The sequence below is a fragment of the Gopherus evgoodei genome, chromosome 1 (genome assembly GCF_007399415.2).
Source record: "Gopherus evgoodei ecotype Sinaloan lineage chromosome 1, rGopEvg1_v1.p, whole genome shotgun sequence".
In the NCBI taxonomy this organism is placed as follows: Eukaryota; Metazoa; Chordata; order Testudines; family Testudinidae; genus Gopherus; species Gopherus evgoodei.
Window position 1 is genome coordinate 354,112,289 of NC_044322.1, and position 24,265 is coordinate 354,136,553.

Here is a 24,265-nt window from a genome sequence, read left to right on the forward strand (position 1 = left end):
CCTCCCTTTTAAAATCTCTCCACTGGCTCTCCCTTGTCCACCACATCAAGTTAAAGACACGTCCTGGCTTTCAAAGCCTTTTAAAACATTGTTCCTCACTATTCATCTGTTCTTTTTACCACATTGCTCCCCAGCTCCACCAGTGACATGGAGGGTTGTACAAAAAAAACAACCTGAGGAACTCTTCTACTGTGGAAATAAGTAAAGTTGGTGGGATGGTTGTGGAGCTCTCTCCTCCTTTATAGGTCAGATTGGGAGTTCTGTGGTGGTGTTCTGTGTGACAGATATAGAATTTGCCTTCAACTGCATAACTCATGTCCTGTCTTTTTAAGTTTTAGACCAGCTTGCTATGTGGTGCCATAAGCCTTCATTGTTGCCTTTCTTTCTTTTTTTAGGGACGAGAGGGTGCCCAGATTGAACCTTGGGAAGATGCAGACTACCTTCTTTACAAAGTCACAGATAGATTTGGTTTTCTACAGTAAGTTGCTAGTTTGAAAAGGAAATAAGATTAAAAGTTTATTACTTATTAGTATTTTTTGATGTATGCCTAATTGGTGAAAGTATTGATTGCTTACTTGTAATAGAACTGCTGTGAGAACAGAATTTCATTCAGTGTATAAATTTAGAACGGTGTTGCACTGTGGTTTTTCTATTATATTCTTCGCTTTTTTTATTCTATGATTGAAATTGATCTGTTGTTGGGAATAGAAAAGTTTTGGACTATTTTATGTGAATGTTATATTTAGCTACAGTGGATACTTATAGTGCATCTGAATTAAGATTGGGTAAGTTATATATATTTTTTGAATTACAGAATTAAAATCTGCAGTGTAATTGTAGCTATGTTGGTCCAAGAATATTAGAGATTTGAAGAAGAGAAAAACTCTGTGTAAGTGCAAAAATTTCTCTCTCATCAACAGAAGTTGGTCCGATAAAAGATATTGCTTCACTTACCTTGTCTCTCTCAAATTAAAATTGTAATATACATATAACATTTTTGAAAAATGCAGATCAGAAGTTTTAAAATCTTAGAAAGGGAAGCTTCTTTTTATGTTTTTACTAATTTTTCCATCTTTTTTATTTATAAAGTGTAGGAAATTCCATACAAAATTCTACACTAATAAAAAAGTAAGATCCTGACCCTGCAAAGACAAATGCCTTTGTTTCAGGTCATTCACTGACTAGTCCCATTAAAGTTATAGGGACTGTTCATATTGCATAAAGTTAAGCTCATGCATAAGTCTTTGCAGGGTTGGGGCCTAAAATAATTAAGCACTCAAAATCAGGAAATGCCAGAATGCAGATTGTGTGCACCCCGGTGCATTCCAATATAGACTTGATCACATATTATTTATTCAAAAAAAATAGGATTAAATTGTAGTATGTGGTATTGTAAGTAACGACCAGCATAACAAATATACAAAAGGAGGCAGAGTGAAGATTGGTATTTCTTCACTTTTCTGTACTCAGTAACAGTTATGACAGTCTGTTAACGTTGTGGCATCTTTCCATTGACTTCATAGAGCATTGGATGAGGCCATAAATAAGCCTTAAGACCTGGAAACGTCTTTACCAAAGCTGCCTGTGTTCCATTAGTGCTTTTAGATGGGTGTAAGAGTATATTATTAGAAGACCAGTTTACAGATATTGAATAGCACAGAATGATTTGCTAACCCTTCTACTAGCCAGTCAGGATTCTTCAGTATTTTTAGGCCATGTCTATACTACAAACTGTGGTGGAAGCAATTATGTTGGCATACAGCCACTGAAGTTTTTATATCGCTTGGACTTTTGCATACTTGGCTGCTTGTGTCAGTACCCTCACCGGGGTGCTTGTGTCAATGCAAAATGTGGTGCATCAAAATACAACAACAGTATTGTAGCTGTTGAGAAATTTTTGCCACGTGTCGTGGGATAGAAATGACTTGCCTAGGAATTTCTGGGAGCTAGGGGTCAAGTTCTAAGCATGCAGCTTTTTCCATCTCAGAATACCATTAATATTCCATAATTTTTGTGCCTTTTCAAAAATAACTAAATTAAAAAAAATCCCACAAATCCACAGGGCGCTTTTCTGTCTCTGCAATCTCTGACAGAAGCATGGAGCCCGCAGAGCTTTGCATTATTCTCATGAATGCTGCAAATACAGGATTCATGATTCTCCTGCATTTGCAGACCTGCAGGATATACTGCATAACAAGGGATGTGAGGATTTCTTCTAGGCCAGTTTTCTGAGGGACATAGGCTGTTGGTGGTGTTCCTGGAGCAGCTGCAGACAGGTCCATAAGTGGCACTTCACTGAGAAACAAGCAGTGACTGGTTTTCCATGCTGTTAGTCATCTAGGCCCACCAAGCTCTTTGTTCACGCTCTGAAGCAGCACAGGTTTACTTGATCTCACAGAACGTGTCTTCCCTAATCCTCTTCTTTCTTTTCCTCCTCAATGTTCTGCATAGGTTGCCCATAGCTCTGTGCTGTTCAGGATGTGGTTTCCCTGTGTCTCTGTAGCAGGGTTTGTGTCAGCTGGAGACAAATTTGAGCATAGACACATGCACAAATAGGTTGATACAAGGTGACTTATGTCAACCTAACTTTATAGCGTAGACTAGGCCTTAGGGTTTCATAGAATATTTGTCCAACAGTGTTTAAAAAAAAAAAAAAGTTCAGAAATTGGGAAGTCTAGATTGTTTACTGTCTAGTGAAGGCATTATTTAAAAGGCCTAATAAATGTGTTCTTATAGCATTCTTCCTCACTTCCTGCCCATATTGTTCTGTGGTGTTGCTGCAGGCTGTTAATTAGCTGTCAAATTTTGTCTTGGGATGGTTTTTCTTCATTAGTGGGTGAATTGATTCTTGCATATATGGTTTATAAAGTGCTTTTGAGTCAAGTGGGATGAAAGATGCTGTACTTTGTAAACTGCTATTATTACATTGCATGTATTTTGGGTAAAAAAGAGAAACACATATGGGGGTGGCGGGGAAGAAAAATTATTTCTTGTTGCTTTCCTGGGGCCTAGTTCAAAGATCACTGAAGTCATTGGAAAAAGTCTCCCATTGACTTTAAGAGGAGCTGAATCAAACTGCTGGAAATTTGCATACCGATTCTGCATTTAGGCATCACTTATGAACTACTCCTTTAAGTGATTTTTAATGCTTGCTACCTGAATAACCCTCTCTTTCTTGACTAACTTCTGAAGATCAGTCAGCCCCTCACTTCTACTATTAATTCTTTTTTCTGTTCAGCTGGTCAGTGTTCCAGAAACTCAGATCTCATGAACCCTAGTCCTGTGTCTTAATCGTTAGATCATATTTCCTCTCAAGTACTGACATTATTCACTGGTACATAGTACTGTACAAAATCCAGTCCCTGTATACTCAGCTGTATGGGATGGAAACGGAAAGGTTTATCATGCACACAGACTGCATAAATTAGCAAAGATTTTAGGTCTGTGTAATTATTGAAGAGATGTAGTATCTGTCTGCTTATGCATTAATACTTGAGAATGAGAGTTCACTTGAATGCCGTCAGTGCGGCTCCATGATTCTTGAACCTAGAACACATTCCAGATGACATTTATATTATTCCGAGATGTGCCCAAAGAAGAATTTACTCAAAACAGGAATGTCACACTCCCTTTGTGGGAAAGCCAATTTACACTGGGTTCACTTTTTAATTATGGTCACAGTCTTGTGTCTTTTGCAGTACTGAAGCTTCAGAATTTATCTGTTTGCCAAAGAATTGTGATTCAGGTTGTAAGCTTTCATATAGGGGGAAAAAAAGACTCTAGCTGTCTTTGTAAAGATAACCTTGAAAATATGTATAATGTAGTCATAATGCAGTTTATAGAAAGCCTGTAACAATGGCCCCATTCTTTTCAATTTGCTGTTAACTCTGAAATCTAAAGGTAACAAAAGTCTGCATTAACGATTTCGCTGGTTGATAGTTTTATGGAAACAATCTTATCTGAAGGTTTTTGTCTTCCCAACTGTTCCTTACTCAGTTGTCAAGACCAGCTTTTCCTGGCGGCATTTATAATGCCCTTGAATTGTAAAATAAAAAAAAATGTAGAATATAGAAAATTGGAAATGTGAGGACAGTGTAAAATTCAGTGAGACATCTGTCATGGTATAATCCCCACTCTGAACCTTAGCGTCCAAAAGATGGGGTACCAGCATAAATTCCTCTAAGATCAATCCCAGCGTAGAACCTGTAGCACTGCCACCAACCAGGAATTCCAGTGCCTGGTACACTCTAGTCCCCCCAAAACCTTGCCCAGGGACCCCCAAGACCCAGACCCTCTGGATCTTAACACAAGGAAAGTAAACCCTTTCCCCCACCGTTGCCTCTCCCAGGCTTCCCCTCCCTGGGTTACCCTGGAAGATCACTGTGTGATTCAAACTCCTTGAATCACAAAACGGAGAGGACAATTCACCTTCCTCCCTCCTTCTCTTTCCACCTCCCAGACTCTTCCTGAGAGAAAGTAATCCTGGCACAGAGAGAAATCAGCCTCTCTCTCCCTCTTCCCTCCTTTCTCCCCACCATTCCCTGGTGAATCCAGACCCAGTCCCCTGGGGTCTCACCAGAATAAAAAAACAATTAGGTTCTTAAACAAGAAAAGCTTTTAATTAAAGAAAGAAAAAACAGTAAAAATTATCTTTGTAAATTTAAAAAAAATGGAGTAGGTACAGGGTCGTTCAGCTATAGTCACTGGGAATACCCTCCCAGCCTAAGTATACAAGTACAAATTAAAATCCTTTCAGCAAAAATACAAATTTGAACTCTTTTCAGCCAAATGCACGTTTGAACTTCTTCCAACCAAATACACATTTGCAAATAAGGAAAACAAACATAAGCCTAACTCGCTTTATCTACCTAGTACTCACTAGTCTGAACTTATAAAAGCCTGTATTGGAGAGAAACTTGGTTGCACATCTGCTCCCTCTGAGCCCCCAGAGTGAACAACAACCAAACACTAACAGCACACACAAAAACTTCCCTCCCTCAAGATTTGAAAGTATCCTGTCCTCTGATTGGTCCTCAGGTCAGGTGACAGCCAGGCTCACTGTTCTTGTTAACCCTTTCCACGCAAAAGAGCTATGAAGCATTTTTGTTCTATTAACTCTTACTTATCTGTTTATAACAACATCAGAATAAAAAAAAAGGAAATCTTTGATTGTATAATTAATCTTCATTTTATTTAAAACTTAATTTTAAAAGTTTAATTTAAACTGCTGCAGAATTTCCCATCTGATGCAGTGGAATGCGCAGAATGTAGGGAACTTAGCACAAGATTGTCTCACTAGTTACAGACTGCAGTGGGCCTTGATTATCATCCATAGTTCATATTTTTCATTCTTCCGTCTCATTAGAAAGCTGCATCTTGTTTGTATCATCCTTTGGTGGCTCTATGTACACCTTCGGCTGAGCTGACTGCTTCTAGGACAGAAAAGTTTAATTTGGTGGGTTACTTCATATGCCTGGAGGCATGTACATACAAGCTACTTCTGTGGCCATTTACTTTATGAACTGTGGAAGAAGCAGTAAGAAAGGAAAAGGTAGGAGATTTTCAAGGAAGAGTTGTAAGGGCACTCTTCAAGTGCTTGCTCATGTCCATTCCATATTAGGTGTGTGCGCTCACCACATGCATCAGTGGCAGAAGTATTTCCCTCAGGGTGACCAGATGTCCCAGTTTTATAGGGACAGTCCCAATTTTTGGGCTTCTATTACCCTCCACCCCGTCCCGATTTTTCATACTTACTATCTGGTCACCCTCCCCTCAGTGGTATCCATATGGGACTGGCTCTGGTGCCCGCTGGAGTGATGAGCACATGCCACAGTATAAGGGGTACTGCCGGCTCCCCCAACCCTCAGTTCTTTCTTGCCGCCAGTGATGGTACTGCAACATCTGCTCAAGGAGCCATCGGACTCTGTTCGACTTACTTTGTTTCATGGTGGCTTTAGCCTTACATGAGGGAGTATCAATATTATTAATGCCCTATGGCAAACCCCCTCCTCCCTGCCACCTATTTCAAAAAGGGCTGAGTGCAAATATTTTGTGCCAGCTAAAGGCCATGAAGTATCTGTATACTCACCTGGCTCCATACTTCCTCGTAGTTGAGGCCATTAATCAGAGGCAGAGGCAGGGTCAACCCAGGGCTATGCCCAAGAATAAAGACTCAAAGAGGCTGGATCTGTCTGGGCAAAAAATGTATTAGCCTTTCAGCCTTCAGTTGAAAGGGGCCAATCACCAAGCCCTCCTTGGCCACTATGACTACAATATGTGGCAGACTGTAGCCAAATTCAAGGTCTCATTGCCCAAAGGGTCCGGGAAGGAGTTCTGGGCAATCCTCAAAGAGGGACATGGGGCGGCCAGTGCGGCACTCCAAGCAGCGTCGGACATGGCAGACTCTGCGGCTTGCACCATGGCCTCGGCCATTTTCATGTGGAGGGCATCCTGGCTGCTCCTCTTCGGTCTGTTGACTGAGGGTCAGCAGTAGATGCAGGACCTCCCCTTCGACGGTCAGGTCCTGTTTGCAGAACAGACGGACAGTAAGCTGCATGGATTGAAAGGCTTTGGCACTACCCTGAAAACTCTGGGGCTACACATCTCCGATCCAGCCCATAAGCCATTTTAGGAGTAAGGGAGCCAACCCTGGCAGGAGCCACCCCATAAGAAATGTAGGGGCTACAAGTGCTGCCCAAGCCACCCACCTCAACCCTCTGCCTAATCGGGCCCGACCCGCAATAAGCAGGGGGGTCAAGCAAGCGTTTTGAGGGTGCGCTCGAGGGTGACCTATCAAACTATATCCCAGATCCATCTTTCCTGCTGTTTTCCAACCGCTTTTCTTTTTTCATCCCCACATGGACCACTGTAGCTTTGGACTGCTGGATCCTCAATACTGTGGTGCTTGGTTACACCCTCCAGTTTCTTTCTACCCCCCGCAACCCACCTTCCCCCTTCAGGGACCCCTCTCACATGAGTCGACTTGTGCAGGAGGTAGAAGGATTGCTGCAGCAGGGTGCAGTGGAAAAGGTTCCTCGCGAGTACAGGAACAAGGGGTTCTGTTCCCGGTACTTTTTAATCCCAAAGGCCAAGGGTGGTCTATAACCCAACCTGGACCTGCGAGACCTCAGCAAATACCTAAAGAAGCTGAAGTTCTGCATGCTGTCCCTGGCCTGCATCATCCCCTCCCTGGATCTGGGAGACTGGTATGCTGCCCTCAACTTGAAGAACATATATCACATAGTGATCTTTCAAGGTCACAGATATTTCCTACTTTTCATGGTGGGACTTGACCACTATCAGTGTGCAGTCCTCCCGTTTGGTCTCACGACAGCACTGAGGGCGTTCACCAAGTACATGTCAGTAGTAGCCGCTTACCCCCGACATTGAGGTATCCAGATCTACCTGCACCTCGATGACTGGTTCGTCAAAGGCCGCTCCTGGTCCAAAGTTCAGAGGAGTGTTGCGGTGCTGCAGGCCATGTGCCCATCCCTGGGCCAGCTGGTAAATGACAAAAAGTCGATGGTTAGTTCCAGTGCAGAGAATAGAGTTCATCGGAGTGGGGCTTGACTCCACCAGTGCCAGAACGTGTCTACCGCAGGAGACGTTCCCAGTGTTGGTGGACCTCATCGCAGGAGTCTCCACGTTCCCTCTGACCACGACCAGGGTTTGCCTGCGCCTGCTGGACCACATAGCAGCATGTACATATGTTGTCTGCCATGCCAGGCTCTGGATGTGCCCATTACAGCAGTTACTAGCGACGGTCTATTCCCAGTCCAGAGATCACCTGGAAAAGATAGTTACCATCCCCCCGACGATACTTACTTGTTGCAGTGGTGGACTGACCCCAGAGAAGTCCTGGAAGGGAGTTCCATTTCACAGCCTTCATCACTCCATCAAATTGATATCGGACACCTTGGACCAAGGTGGGGAGCACATCTGGGGAGCACATCTTAACAATCTCCAGACCCAGGGCATGTGGTCCTCGGAGGAGATAATGTCGCACATAAATGTCAAGGAGCTCAGAGCAATATGCTTGGCCTGCGGAGTTTTTCTACTGCACCTGGCAGGCAAGGTGGTGAGTGTGTTGATGGACAATACGGCCTCAATGTTCTACATCAACAGGCAAAGGGGAGCATGCTCGTTGGCCCTCTTTCAAGAGGCACGCCAACTGTGGGATTTCTGTATCAACCATGCGATCCAGGTGGAGGCCTGTCACCTCCCTTGCGTCAGGAACACTCTGGCAGATTGCCTCAGCAGGTCTTTTCCCTCTCACCACAAGTAGTTGCTCCATCCAGAGGTAGCACGGACGCTCTTCCAGAGGTGGGGAAATCCCCAAGTGGATCTGTTCACCACCAGACAGAACAGGAAATGTCATCGCTTCTGTTTCCTACAAGGTCTCTGGGCAAACGCTTCCTCTCCGATGCCTTCTTCCTGTCATTGTCAGGGGGTTCTGATGTACACATTCCTGCCAGTCCCTCTCATCAGCAGAGTCCCGTCAAAGGTCAAGAGAGACAAGGCCCAAGTCATCATGGTTGCCTTAGCATGGCTACGCCAAAATTGGTTTGGCTCACTGATGGACCTGGCAGTGGCTGCTCCCTGGCCCCTTCCCGACTGACTGGATTTGCTCTGGTAGGATCACAGGCATCTCCTACACCCCAGCCTCGCCCCCCTCCACCTCACGGCATGGATGTTGCATGGTTGAACTTGGAGTAGCAGGCCTGCTCTAACGAGGTCCAGCAAATCTGCTTGGAAAGCAGGAAGCCTTCCACTAGAGCAACCTACCTTGCCAAATGGATGAAGTTCTCCCACTGGACATCTGAGCATAGCGCAGTGGGTCTCAGACTTTTTTACTGGAGACCCCTTTCACACAACAAGCCTCTGAGTGAGATCTCCCTAATAAATAAACACACTTTTAATATATTTAACACCATTATAAATGCTGGATGCACGCAGGGCTTGGGGTGGAGGTTGACAGCTTGTGATGCCCCATGTAATAATCTCGCGACCACGTGAAGGGTCCTGACCCCCAGTTTGAGAACTCCTGACATATCGTCCTTCCAATGCGCTCCTCTTTACAATCTATCTTAGATTACCTGTTCCATCTTAAGAACCAGGGGCTGGCCTTCTCCACCATCAGAGTGCACCTTGCGGCTGTCTCTGCTTTTCACCTGCCGATTCAAGGTCAGACGGTGTTTTCACACGACATGTTGGTCCGATTCCTGAGAGGGCTCCAGAGACTCTTCCCGCCGGCCTGGGCTCCTGTCCCACAGTGGGACCTTAACTTGGTTTTTTCTAGGCTCATGGGCCCACCCTTTGAGTCTTTGGGTTCCTGCTCCCTCTCCCACCTGTTATGGAAGATTGCATTCCTTGAGACTAGTGTCGGAGCTTAAAGCCCTGATGTTGGAGCTTCTGTATACAGTGTTCTACAAGGACAAAGTTTAATTGCGATCCCCTCTGGCCTTTCTGCCAAAGATGGTATCTTCCTTCCATGTTAACCAGGACATCTTCCTCCCAGTGTTTTGTCCCAAGCTGCACACCACTGGGGAGGAAAGGAGGCTTCACACCCTGGATGTCAGACGTGCCCTGGCATTTTACCTGGCACATACCAAGCCATTCTGCAGGTCGACCCAACTCTTCATTGTGACAGTGGATAGGACGAAGGGCCTTCTGGTGTCATCGCAGACGCTTTCCAACTGGATCACCTCCTGCATCTGGATCTGTTATGAGCTGGCATAGGTCCTGCTGCTGCCGATTGTGAGGGCCCACTCGACCAGAGCTCAGGCATTCTTGGTGACCTTCCTGGTCCACATTCCCATCCAGGATGTTTGCAGAGGTATGACATGGTCTTTGGTTCACACGTTCACGGTGCACCACGCCATCACTCAGCAAGCCAGAGACAGTGCTGGGTTTGGCAGAGCTGTATTGCAGTCTACACCTCTGTGAACACCAACCTGCCTCTGTTAGCACTGCTTGGAATCACTTAATATGAAATGGACATGAGCAAGCACTCGAAGAAGAAAAGATAGTTACCTTTTCTGGAACTAGTGTTGTTTGAGATATGTTGCTCATGTCCATTCCATAACCTGCCCTCCTTCCCCACTGTTGGAGTTCCCTGAAGAAAGAACTGAGGGTAAGGGGAGCTGGCGGTGCCCCTTATACCATGGCATGCATGCGTCGCTCCAGAGGGCGCCAGAGCCAGTCCCATACGGATACCACTGAGGGAAAAACTTCCAGCACCAGTGCATGTGGCAAGAACACATACCTAATATGGAATAGACATGAGCAACACATCTTGAAGAAAACCAATTATGGAAAAAGTAACTGTCTTTTGGCTGATGCGCAGAGGTGGTTCCAGGGTTATGCAGCCTTCCTCATGTCCTCACCATTTGTGTCACACACCAGGAAGTACTGGCTTTGCTTTTTTAAAAAAATTACCCAGTACAAGCTGGCTATTATGCACCTTGGGAGGACCTAAGTGGCACCAGTACTCTCCCTGCTTCAGCTAGTATTGGAACAAGAGTTAGCGCTTTCTCTGAGTCTCTGTGGAGTAGGAGGGAGGAGGTATCATTGCATATAACATTCTGGAAATGTGACAAATTGGCAACAAAAATAGTACAGAAGTGAGCTTCCATTTCACGGTAAATTCCTAATCTTGATACTAAGTGTAATTTAAAACCACAGTGAAATATCTATTCTGAAACTTTGGTCAGTTCCAATGATTATTATAGTGGTAATTTACAGTGACTTAATACTGCCTGCTTCTAATGCCTACTATTCCTTTTTTAATAACTACTGCCTCAGGAAAACTATTCAAATTATTCACATTCATGTTGTTTTCCATTTTGTAATTCTTTTGATGAATTTTAGATGTACTATTGATTCTGTGTATTGAAAAGAAATTGGTGTGGCCCAGCTATTGAAATGTTTTTTAAAAATGAATTGTCAAAATAAATTAAGTGGTAAATTAAGGCAACAGAGGCCACAAATGGGGCAGTGTTCTCAGAGAAGTACAAGGCAGTACAGTAATAAGGATTAACAGTGTGAAATTAATAAAGGGAAATTTTTAAGCTGAATATCAGGAAAACCCTGCTGACAGATACATTAGGTTGCAGAATAGACTCCAGGGGAAGTGGTAAAAGAAATAGTCACAAGATTGAAATGCCCTCAAGCTGCATGGAAACTTTCAAAACACTGTAATAGAGGCTCAAACTAAACTTACACCCAAATAAAATTAAAAAACAAAGCAAAACAGAAAGAGACCCCCCCAAAAAAAATTAAAAATAAAAGCCATTGTGGTTAAACAGCAGAGTAAAAGGCGGATAGGAGCAGAAAGGCATCCTTTAAAAATTTAAAGTCATATCCTAGTGAGGAGAATAGAAAGGAGCATACACTCTGGCAAATCAAGTGTAAAAATATAAGTAGGCAGGCCAAAAAAGAATTTGAAGAGAAACTAGCAAAAGACATAAACTAACAAAAAACATTTTTTTTTAAGTTCATCAGCAGCAGGAAGTGGGGCCACTGTACAATTAAGGTGCTAAAGGAGCACTCAGGGAAAACAAGGCTGTTGTGAAGAAGCTAAATGTATTCCTTGCATCGGTTCTCATTGCAAAAGGTGTGAGGAAGATTCTCCCACCTGACCGATTGATTTTAGGAAACAAATCTGAGGAACTGTCCCAGATTGAGGTGTCAGTGGAGGAGTTTTTGGAACAAACAGATAAACTAAACAGTAAGAAGTCATCAGGAGCAGATGATATTCACCTCCATAGTCCTGAAGGAACTCAAATATGACATTGAAGAAATACTAACTGTGGAATGGAAGCTATCGCTTAAGTCAATCTCGCTAATGTAATCCTTTTTTTTTTTTTTTTTAAATTTATTTTTTTTTAGTCTAAAATTGCTTTACCCATGAATGTTGCAATCATGGAACCTGTCAAACACATTTGGCAGACCCCTGCAACAATCCCTCCAACCTGCCTGAGGTCTGACAGAAAATGTTAAGTCCCTGCAAAGGGAACAGAGTTACTTTTTTTACACCGAACTCTCTGGTAGTGTATGATGATAATGAAAGGGGCAGATAGTTAGACCTCAAAAACACACCGTATGACAAAGACTGGAAGAGGCTCCACCTCTTTGGCCAAAAAGCTTATTCCTCAGCGATGTTACACCTTAGAATTGCTAACTGTGAGGCTTTATTAGCAAAATATGACCCCACAAATTATGGCAAACTATCAGATTATATTGAATTTATTCCTGAGAAGAGAAAAGAGCAATTCAGTGCACTCATTTCCGAGGGCCACTGATCTCCAGGACGGCACTGCAAGTTGTAGGTTCTGCAGATACAGCAGCATGATCTACAGTCTCTGTGATTGTAGTGAGAAGGGTATGTTGGCTGTATCTCTCTGGCTTCCCCAAGGAGGTACAAGCAACACTGGAGGATCTGCCATGGGAAGGGTCCAAACTTTATGCGGCCAAAACGGACGAGTCTCTGCACACCCTCAAGGACTCGAGGGTGACTCTGAAGTCCGTGTGCATCTATTAACCTGGGACAAAGAAACAACAAAGCAGATATTACAACTCTCAGAGATTTTGGTCCACACCATATACGCAGACACACAGGCAATATGAGCTACAAGGCCGGAAACAATGGCCTCCAGTGAAGTACGTCTTCTGTCTTAACTCTTTCTAAGTAAGATCTTTTTTGTGTGAATTTGAACACATCATCTTCCTATTAGCTAGCTGAAGTTCTGTTTGCCTTATTGTAGTTTTTAAAATGTAACTTGCAATGTTAAGGTCGCAAAGTTAAGCATTCAGAGTTAAGAAATGCCAGAATTAAAGTGGAACACACAACCCCAACTCTGCCTCCTTGTGCAAATGCATTTTAGTATAGTCTTTACATGAGCCCCTACTATTGCTCACATTATAGTGGACTGCCAGGTATACCTATAGTTAAGGTTTATACTACCTCTTCCACATCTTATTTAGGTGTGTATAACACCTTGTACAATTTTTCCTGCTTATATACTTACTTCAGTGCCTGGGCTGGGGTTTTCAAAGGGGCCTAGATGTCCTGTATTTGCATGTCTTGTGTGAAACTACATCTTTCTAAAGCTTGTGCATGTTCCCAGAACATAGGATAGATGTCGGAGAGGCAGCATTTGGTGGCCCTGAAGATCAGTGGTATTTGCATAAGGTGACACCTCTACTTCCTAATCTTCTTCAAACTATTCAGCATCAGAGGAAGAATTGAAGATGAATATGAATACAGCAACCTCAGAGCTTCCTAGGGTGGAAGGGGCATGGCCTGTAGATAAGTCAGGACAGCAAAAAGCACACTCCCTTGCTTATTTCTCCAATCAGGCATGCCCCTGGCAACATGCAGCCAGAGCCTTCACACTCCTCCATATGGAAATCACCAAATCACTGAAATATGACCCGAAGAAGAGCTCTGTGTCAGTTTGAAAGGCTTGTGTGTCTCACCCACACAAATTGGTCCAATAAAAGATACTAGCTTACCTACCAAATCACTGAAACACATTCCCCTGCAAGATTAAGCAGCCTCAGTCAACTGCAGTATGCTTGGATACTTCATTTGGCACCAATCAGAGCTAATTACTTAGTTGCTCATCAGGTATACAGTGATTAAGCAATAGGTCTCAAATTCTACATCTGTATTTCCTTTGTTTAACCAGCTACTGAGATCTATATTATCCACTACAGAGTTGTGTATATCTTTCTGTCTCCTTTATCTATAGCTCTACTGTCTATGAAGGATGTGTAGTCTCAGCTTTCGTATATTGAGGCAGCTGTATTTAGTTCAAGTATTGATTTCAGTGGAGCTGCCCCGATTTACAACAACTGAGCTTTTGGCTCATAGTTTTATTCGCTTTATCCTAAGAGTCTGTTAAAATACTGAACATGTTTCAGAATAGTTTGCTAATGCTGGAGATTATTGCTTTGCCTGGGGCATACATCAGGCAGCAGAGATCAGTACTTTTTCTCTCACTAAAAGACTGATATGTACCCATTTTTTTTCTATCAAACTATATTTTTTTAAGTGTTTTGAATTTTTATTAGTTGCCTAATGCATTTTTGTAGCAGGCGGCAAAAATGAAAATAATGAAGCAAAAAAATGGATTTCAATCAAGAACTGTTAGATACGCCATTAAATGCCTCCAAATGAAGGCATTGATTTTTTTAATCTATCTAACTTTAGTAGGAAGCATTTTGATAAGCATAATTTTTTTTTCTTCTTTTTATTTCAATGTATTTATGCATTGGCCTTATTGGAATATTGTCTTTAGTCCGTAAAACATTAGTTCCTTTTAATACCATCACTACATCATTTATACATTCCCAAGATCACCTTTCTGCATAGCTCAGAATAACACCATGGCTTCCAAAAGCAGTCATAGACCTGGGTCCTGCAAACCCTTATTCGTACAACTAGTCTCACTGACTTGAATTTGGATGTCAAACATGTTTGTGTGTTATAGTGAGGCATATAAAAGTAGTAGGGTTTTACAAGGGAATATAAATTGAAGATGGAAACCAGGCTGCTGAAGCTTCGCATTGAGTAATATTAAAAATGGAAGTACTGTAACTTTAATTGATCTTAGAGGTAGACATAGAAAAAAACATATCCCAAAGTTGTATTAATTTGGTGTATTAGCAAAACTATATTAACATTAAGTAAGGTTTTTGGAGAATAGTTTATGGTGAGGCATAACCAATATCCTTCAATTCCTGGGCCCAGCCAGGCATTAATGAACTCAAGTGGCACCAAATTGCGCCTGTGTACTAAAAAAAAAAATCAGTGAAATGTATGTTCTGTACAAAGATTAATTATGAATTCAAATCTTGTTACATTATTGGTATTTCTGCCTTGCATCCAGGCTTGCTGTCAGGGTTTTCCTCCTTCTCATCTGCATGTGAGGAAGGGTCAGGCCTGTCACTCAAGATGGTGACTTGATTCCCCCTTCTCTGGGGAGACCCTAGTAGTCTCTGCCACAGGCAGACCCTCAAACAAATTCAGAGCTCAAAATTTATTTTTGTAAATTCTCTTTGGGATTGAGTCCTGGTATATGGGAGTTTGATTGGCAGAGATTTGTATTTTCTTATGAAGTTTTTTTTTTACTCCTGAGAATAGGGAATTATTATCAAAGTTGTAACACAACCTTACATAGTGTACCATGAATTCTGCCTTATGATGTGTGATGCATTTCCCTAGACTGATTCTACTCTCTGAAATTATGCATTGCTAATCAGCACTGGTGGAATTGTTGGGGATGTGCTGTTAAAAAGCAAATTCAGTTCCAATTAACCTTTTGGCCTGTATAACCTATTGTGTAGTCAAGCTTTTTTTTTTTTTAAATGAGCATAGTGGGAGTTTTTTCTTAGGTTAGTAATGGAAAGTCAAAATAAATTTCAAGATTCATTTTACTAGCACAAGAAAAGATCTTTTGGTGATTTCAAAGGCATTCAGTGGTTTTAAAAAAATGTATTGCATATTTTAGAAGGATTACAAAACATAACTAACAATAAAATACACAAATACTCTTGAAGATATACAAGCTTCAGGTCAAGAAACCATCTGTATCATTTTGTCTTAATTATGATTCCTGTTTAAAAATTAAGCAGCAAGTCTGGCTGAATTCAGAACTCGGGAGCATACAGAATAATGGCATTCAGGGCCTTTTCAAATAGTGCAAACCACTGAGTGTGATGATGGTGTTAAGGTATGAATAATTTGTATTTTAATGACCAATTATTTTTATTTAAATATTGCATAATACAGCAATAGTGCATGTGCTGTAAACTTCAGCCATGCCTCTTATAGTACAGGAACCTGCTTTCCAAAATGGAGGATGAGCTTTGATCTCTACATCCACATTCTTATACGATAATGGCAGCTGCATCACACATCCTTCCCTTTTCGTAAACAATTTGTTTGGGCTTCTGTGTTTGAAGCTTCTGAATGCGTATGCCACACGTCTTTCCTTTGCAGTAGTATTACACCCATTTCTGAAATCAGCATTTTGTTGTAGACTGAAATGTGGTGAGAAATGGTGCTGCAAGGTGGGTACTAGTTCTGGCTACTTTGGAGAATTTTTTAATGGTCACTATTATCCCTCCAAAAGCACCTTTTTTGTCACATTTGAGTCTGTTCCTAACCGTCTTCTGGATGATAGCTAGTCTCTCTGAGTCCGTTTGCTTCAGGATCAGAAGGATAGCATTCAGGACATTGTTCCACCTCTTTCTACTGTTATCTTTAGGGCCTTCCAAATTCATGGTCCGTTTTGGTCAATTTCACAGTCATCAGATTTTAAAAAGGGTTAAACTTCATGATTTCAGCTATTTAAATCTGAAACTTCACAGTGTTGTAATTGTAGGGGTACTGACCAAAAAGAAGTTGAGGGAGGTTGCAAAGTTATTCTCTGTGTGTGTGTGTGTGTGTGTGTGTGTGTGTGTGTGTGTGTGTGTGTGTTTGTGTGTGAGGTGGTTGCGGTACTGCTACTCTTATTTCTGCGCTGCTGATGGCAGCGGCACTGCCTTCAGTGCTGAGCAGCTGGAGAGTGGTGGCTGCTGGCCAGGAGCCCAGCTCTGAAGGCAGAGCCACTGCAGCAACAGTGCAGAAGTAAGGGTAGCATGGTATGATATGCTGCTCAGCACTCAAGTCAGCACACAAGTAAGAGTGGCAATACCTTGACCCCCTAAAATAACCTTGTAACCCCCTGCAAGTCCCTTTTCTGTCAAGACCCCTAATTTGAGAAACTCTGGTCTCCCCCCATTAAATCTGTATAGTATAGGGTAAAAACACATACAAGACCAAATTTCATCGGTGGAGGAGACCAGATTTCATGGTCTGACACGTTTTTCATAGCCGTGAATTTGGTAGGGCCCTAGTTATCTGTCCCTCTTAGTGAAAAGGAAAATCTGTCTTTCGGGATGGATTTTTCTTATGTTTTCCTCTTATGGTGTCCTCGATAACTTTGTGTATCATTTCTTCACTCTTTTCGTTCCGTAATGTCTGAGACAGCAGATGGATACAGACAGGACAATACAAAGCCATATGGTTAATAAGCAATGGTCATACACACCAGCAGTCTAACTGTTGTCAAGTTTTGTGTAGGCGTCATGGCAACAAAGAGTTTTGAGGAGAGACTTGAAGGTGGGTATGCACAGCTCTGATCCATGTTACCCATTATGCTTGGGAGGCATTCTCCATAAACATCCACAAAGCTACCTCCTTACGCACCTCCCAGTTAGTTTTGTGATACTAAAGGATATCTTGGTTTTTGTCCTGAACTCAGCACTAGACTTAAAAAAAAAAAATGCGGGGGGCCAAATGAGGGAAAGGGACACAAACAAAATTAATATTTAGATGTACTCTATATAAGGGTAGAAGAATTTAAAGATGAGTCTGAACAAATGTAAAATTAATGTATTGTTTTATTCCCTTTTGTAAAAGTAATCGGTATCTTCTGGTTCATTTTAAAGGTCTGTTTTCTGACACATTCTGTTTACGATAATTTAATGCAGTGATAAATATGAAAACTCATCCCAAGTAAGATTTGATATTATAAACTCTGATTTACACTATTAGTTTGTTACCTTGGGTATGACAATGTCAGTTGATTCTTTAATGGAGTTCAGCTGCTCTAGAATATTTTGTTGTTGTCTCATTTCACATTATAAATATACTGACACATGAAGAGAAGGGAGTTACCTCACAAGTGGAGAACCAGTGTTGACTGGGCCAATTCGATCAAGGTGGATATAGTCCACTCCCAATAATTGATGAGGAGGTGTCAATTCCAGGAGAGGCAAAGCTGCTTTTGTAGTGAGCCAGCCACTCCCAGTCCCTATTCAAGTCCAAATTAATGGTGTTAAATTTGCAAATTAATTTTAGTTCTGCTGTTTCTCTTTGAAGTCTGTTTCTGAAGTTTTTTTGCTCAGGTATGGCTATTTTTAATCTGTTATAAAATGTCCAGGAAGATTAAAGTGTTGTCCTATTGGCTTTTGCATGTTACCGTTCCTTATGTCCAATTTGTGTCTATTTATTCTTTTACGTACAGACTGTCTGGTCTGGCCAGTGTACATGGTAGAGGGGCATTGCTGGCATATATAACAATAGTAGATGTGCAGCTGAATGAATCCCTGATGGTATGGCTGATGTAGTTGGGTCCTCTGATGGTGTCACTAGAGTAGATATGAGGACAGAGTAGGCAACGAGGTTTATTATAGGAATTGGTTCCTGGGTTAGTGTTTCTGTGAGGTGGTGTGTGTAGTTGCTGGTGAGTGTTTTGTTTAGTTGTGGGGCTGTCTGTAAGCCAAGACTGGGCTGCCTCCCAAGAAGTTAAAGTTTTACATGGTCTCTCTGGCGTCCATTATTCACATCCTGGAGGCTGGTACACTGCCCTCGACTTGAAGGATGCATATTTCCATTTCCTCAGGGCACAGGCGCTTCCATCATTTTGTGCTGGGCCAGCTTAATTTCCAATTCACGATGCTGTCATTTGGTCTCTCGTCAGCCCCAAGAGTATTGACTAAGTGCATAGTGCCAGTGGCCGCTTACCAGAAGTGCCGAAGTGTTCAAATTTTTGGACTAGAGACCATCAACTCGAAGCAGAAGAAACGGTTACTTACTGTAACTGTGGTTCTTTGAGAGATGATGCAGACGCACAATCCACCCTCCGTTCCCTCTGCATTGGAGCCTAGTCTCTGGGATTTGGTTTGAAGGAACTGAGCAGGATTGGGACTGCCCCTCCTCATATAGCCAGGAGAGGGGCTGTGGCCACAAGACCTGAGTGCCGCCCCACTATCGGTACAGCTAGGCAAAATTTTCTGGCTCCAGTGTGCTGGGTGCTCACACACGTAAGTGGAGTACACATTTGCATCACCTCTTGAAGAACCAGTTACAGTAAGTAGCCATTTCTTTGTAGAAGACCATTCTGTGTAGCTGTTGCACCGTTTCCTGTATGAGTGCCCTGTAGCCAAATCAATAATAAAGGAACTGGCTTTAAAAATGTAATGAACATTAACATTTTGAATACTCCAAGTTAGGAATAAAATTGTAGCAATAATTGGAGTTATACATCATCTTTCATTCTGAAGGATCCCAAAGCTCTTTATAAACGTCACTGATATATAGCATACTGAAATGCAGTCATGTCTGGGAGAGGGGGGCTACAGTAAGGCCAAAAGGCGCACAGTGTGGGGGTAGAAGAATGTTGGTTGGGAATGCTGGCCAGGAACACCAGATCACATCTTTACTCTTACCTAAATTGCTATAGGGACTTCAGTATCCATGCATGGTCGACAAGATCTTGGGTTTTTTAGACTGTTTCTGAAAGACCTTCTGCATATGGTACATAGTTTATCTGTTTTAGAAATACGAAGGACTGAATTTATTCTCTCAGGATTCAACTTGATTGTTCTACTGAGTATAGGCATTTCAAAACTGATGTTTAGACCACTAACCATCCCTCCAGATTGAGACAGGGAACGCTGAAAATCAAAGTTATAAACTACAGAAAAAGATCTATTTCCAAAATACATACCTTGAGCCAAATTGTGTCCTGGCCTGTGCCAGTGGTAAATTTGGTCCTTTAGGTTTAAACAAACACTATTAAATTTGGAAGATCAAACAAACCTGATGACTGGATGTGGTGAAGTCTTCTGTATTATGATGATTATTCATAATAAAAATAAATATATACAAGTACATTGTTTACACTGTGCTTTAAACTGTAACAGTGCAGCTGTCTATGAGTTTGCAATAGAGAAGTAGTAGGTTGTATTCAGTTATAGCCTAAGAATTCATACTCTTTCCTTTTGTTTTGGTACAGCAACAGTTTTTACTTCAGTCACTGATACTGGAGCCTGCTAATTACCATACACAGTTTATTGTAATAATGGCCAAACACACATATCTGTGGTTATAATGTTGTAAAGTGTTATAAAAGCTGCACACAATTTTATATTAAACAACTTATGAGTAATGTGAGAGTCTCTCTGTTTCGAAAGATGTATGAAACCCTGCACTAGCCCCTTAGAGGCCATAATAAATTGAAAGATCTAAATTCATTCATCACTTCGAATCGAATAGAAATGTGCATTTGCCAGTAAAACTCTTGTATTGCTCAAAAATAAATATTGTTTCTTTGGTGTGATATAGTATTTTTCATGTGCACAGCTCTGCAAAGACGAACTAATCCTCAGTGTTTCTGTGAGGCAGGGAGATGGGAGTATTCCAGTTCTATAGGTGGGAATAAGTGACTTGGCCATTGTTACAGAGCCAAGATTGGAGCTCAGGAGTTCGTGAGTCCCAGGCATATGCCTAAACCAGTACACCAGGCCCTTCTCCTTGGGTATGTTTGGACAAAAAACACATCAAGGTGTAAATGACCTTTAATTTCTGCCCATTTAAGCTGACTGTACAGTGCAGTTTGGATCCTTTTTACAGAGAATAAAAGACTATTAAGTTTTTGCTGCTATTAAATTCTTATTTTAGATGTGTGTTAAATTTGTCATGGCTAAAGATTTTCTCCCTGGCTTCCTCTTTGAATATCAAGTAGCATGTGTTGAAGGTGTTTATATTAAAGCCTGTCTCTTCCCCCCATACATCCATATTAAAATAACTGTTTAAAGGTTTTTCACAAGGTAGAAAATAGATGGAAGATCATATTTAATTTACAAATTCACATTATTACTGGACAATGTGCACTGATCTGAAAATAGAAAAATGCAACTTTAAACAGCTTTGAAAGATAACGCCCCAAATTGTATGCAAAAAAGAAGGAAGTAATAAAATTAGGTTCAGTTATGACCACTAATTATTTCCTTATCTCTGATCCTTAAACTTGAATTTAAGAAGCCACTTGTATTAGTCCCATTACTTACAAAACATATTGAGAAAAGGGGAGTTCACTGTTTTTTTTGTTTTGTATTTTTTTATATTATAAGGGATGAGGGATCTCATCAGCCGTGTAGACTTGAACATCTGTTTGTTGGCATATGTGCACGGGCAGTGTGATGTAGTGGACTTGAATGTAGGTCCAGCAGCTATGAACTCCTGAGTTCCAATCCACTGATTCACTTTGAAGCTTTAGGCAAGTCATTCAACTTCTCTACTTTAGTTTCCCATCTGTCAAATGGGAATTATATGTGAGAGCAGTCATGAGGATTTTTTAGCATTTGTACAGAGCTTCAGTGTTCCAAGTAGCTATCGAGGTTCTAGATATGTTATTGTTCAAGCCCATCATTAAAGGATTAAGTTTTAATTTGTTCATCAGTTTATCTAAACTAGCAGTCCCCAGACTTTTGAGGGTTGCGTCCCTCTTCCCCCAAGCTGGGGCCTGGAGTGGGGCTGCAGCTCTGGAGGGGGCGAGGGAGGGAGGAGGAATGTGGACAAGGTTAAGGGGCCGAGGCTGGGGACAGGAGCGGAGCCACAGCTGGGCTGTGGTGGAGACCAGCAGCCAGGCCCATGGCTAGGTGCGTCTCCACTCCTGGCCTTACCCTGAGCCTCAGCCCTGCACTGGGAATGGAGCAGCAGCCAAGGCTAGGGGCTGGCATGAGGCCAGGAGCGGAGCTGTGCTCTGGCTGGGGACTGGGCCAGGAATCGGGGAGATGACTGGGGGCTGGGTGGCCCTTCCATGCTCCCCCGGACATTCCTCTTCACCCCTTCTAGGGGCGCGCCTCACAGTTTGAGGACCGCTGATCTAAACTAATCTGTTATAGAGAAAAGATAGAGAGAGACACACCTCACAAGAGAAAGGAGCCTTCTTGTGTCTACTCAGCAGACCCAGCTGACTGTCTTCCTTTATATGGATAATCACTGCAGTTTTGTATAAAGTTTACATATCACAGTTCCTTAGTAAGTCAGTTGCTGTATTTCTATAGGTGGAACCAAAATTAGAGTTACTCGGTGTGCTGGACTAAGGTTAGGGCAGTGCAGAACACATGCAGTACATAGTAAACTAGCTTCCACAACAAACCACAAAATGAAAAGTTAAGTTGCCAAACCAGACTGGCTTGGTGGTATAATAGCTGTGTGTCTTATATGAGATACATAGAAATATGGAGACTTTAGAACACTGTCCTGTTTGCTGCTGATGGTGATATGCCTTGGCATTGAGAAAAGGCGTCTTTGTGTTTGGAACTAGTTGCTTGCGTAATCCATAAGGTCATGCAGAATGCAGCTACTGTAAATTCGTACAACACAAATGAAGCCAGATCTCCAGGTGCAGGCAGATGGTGCCAACAGCTGAACAAGACACTTGTCACGGGTGGGAGTGGGGGGAAGGAAGGTGGTGACTGAAGAACTGAAAACACTTATTTTGAGCGAAGTTGTATTTATTACAATTTTTATTCAAGGTAGTGTTGGGGGGGGCCAGGCCCCGAATAACTGGCAGTATGGCGTGGGGTTAAAAGTTTACATTCTCAGGTCTGCCATCGCCCTCAAATTGCCCCTTAGATTAATCAATATGTTCCTTTAAAGCTAGCATGAGTACATGTAATTATTTATGATTTTTTTTTGTTCTTTTGTTTATGGTACAAGATGTAATCGAGCAAAGGGGGGGCTCTGTAGTGTGGGTAAAGGATATAGTTTAATTAAAGGATCCAGTACTTAATAAATTGTAGCACCTGTAAACATCTTTGTAAACAAGTGGGGTATATAAGGTGGGGAAGAGGATAGTGATGTGTGCATAATCTAAGATTGTATATCTCCTTGCACCTTATTTGACTCAAATAAAGATACTTGCTTCTCCACTCCGGTGTGGTCATTGGGGATACACACACCGGGCAAACGAACCCCAACTGTTGCCCCCCTGCAACAGCTGTTTAATTTTAGTAGATATTCAGTATAATTGAGGGCCTACTTTAATATGGTTTAATTGATATACAATAAAAGCTGTTTTGTCTGTCACTTCACCAACCAGAAAGCTCCATAGAACGGCATTTCTGATCTTCATTGAAATTCCAGTTTATAGTCCGGTTGGCAGGGGGTTCGGGCATGGGAGAGAGTGCAGAGTGTGGGCTCTGGGAGGGAGTTTGGATGCAGGATGGGTTGCGGGGCAGTGGGTTGGGGTGCCGGATCTGGGGGGCGCTCACCTCTGGCAGCTCCCCACAAGTGGTGACCTGTCCTGGCTGCTCCTAGGCAGAGACGCAGCAAGTGGCTCTGCATGCTGCCCTCACCCCAAGCGCTAGCTCCGCAGCTCCCAATTGCAGCCAATGGGAGCTGTGGGGGCGGTGCCTGCGGGTGGAGGCAGCGCACTAAGCTGCCTGCTGGGCCTCCGCCTAGGAGCATCCGGGACAGGTCGCCGCTTACAGCGAGCCACCCGAGGTGAGCACCCCCGAGATCCAGCACCCCACACCCGCTCCTGTGACCCCAACCCGCTGTCCCAAGTCCCTTCCCACACCCAAACTCCCTCTCAGAATCCACGCCCCAGCCCCGCACCCGAACTCCTTCCCTCTTAGTTAACCAGCATTTTTCACTTAGGGGCACCCCCATCCGGATAAAACATCTTTCTTTTATAGTATAAAGAAAAACTTGTTACTTTATATGCACCATTATTCTGTCATAAAAGTCTGCCTTGTGATAGCCTAGCAGCCTTTCAACAGGTTAGAAGTTGTTACCTTGCTATTTCTTTTCAGAAAGGCATTCAGATACCTTTAAAATGTTATCAAGTTAACTGATCCTATTGTTCTCCTGTAGGTATATTGTTCAAAAGATTAACTGTCCTGTTTTCCCCATTAACTTCCAGTGTGTGTGCTGGAAGCCATGTGACCTAAACATGGGAATTCTATAGAAGGTGTTGCCTGGGGCAAACTCTAATAATAAAGTAATTTTTTTCATCAATATTCAACTCTAATGTAGACCTTGGATTTTAAATGCCAGCTTTTTTTTAATGAAGTGAATGTGACCATACATCATGTACTCACATTGTGCTGGACTCTGTGTTCCTTCAGTTCTCTGCTCACTGCAGGAGCAATGAAGAGGTGGAAGGAGGCTTTAAACTACCTTTGCAATTTCCTTCTGGCTCTGGCAGAGGGTCCTTTTAGCCCAGTGATTCTCAAACTTTTTGTACTGGTGACCCTTTCCACGCACAAGCCTCGAAGTGAATCCCCCCTTATAAATTATAAATGGGGGAATTTAATTAATTATAATTTAATGTAACGGGCTTGTGGCTGACAGTCCCTGCACCTGGCCGGGCTCGTGACCCTTGCCTAGTTTGAGAACCCCTATTTTAGCCCTTGTGCA

At 42.4% G+C, this 24,265-nt stretch overlaps 1 protein-coding gene across 4 annotated transcripts in view; it reads left to right on the forward strand.

The window, feature by feature from the left end:
- Positions 1-24,265, forward strand: part of USP6NL (USP6 N-terminal like) — a 214,838-nt gene that overhangs the window by 111,815 nt on the left and 78,758 nt on the right. For all 4 annotated transcript variants that reach the window (XM_030569272.1, XM_030569182.1, XM_030569096.1 and 1 more), the window contains one exon: positions 396-478. In XM_030569272.1, coding sequence (XP_030425132.1) covers positions 396-478 — 83 coding nt within the window. The remainder of the gene's footprint in view (positions 1-395; positions 479-24,265) is intronic.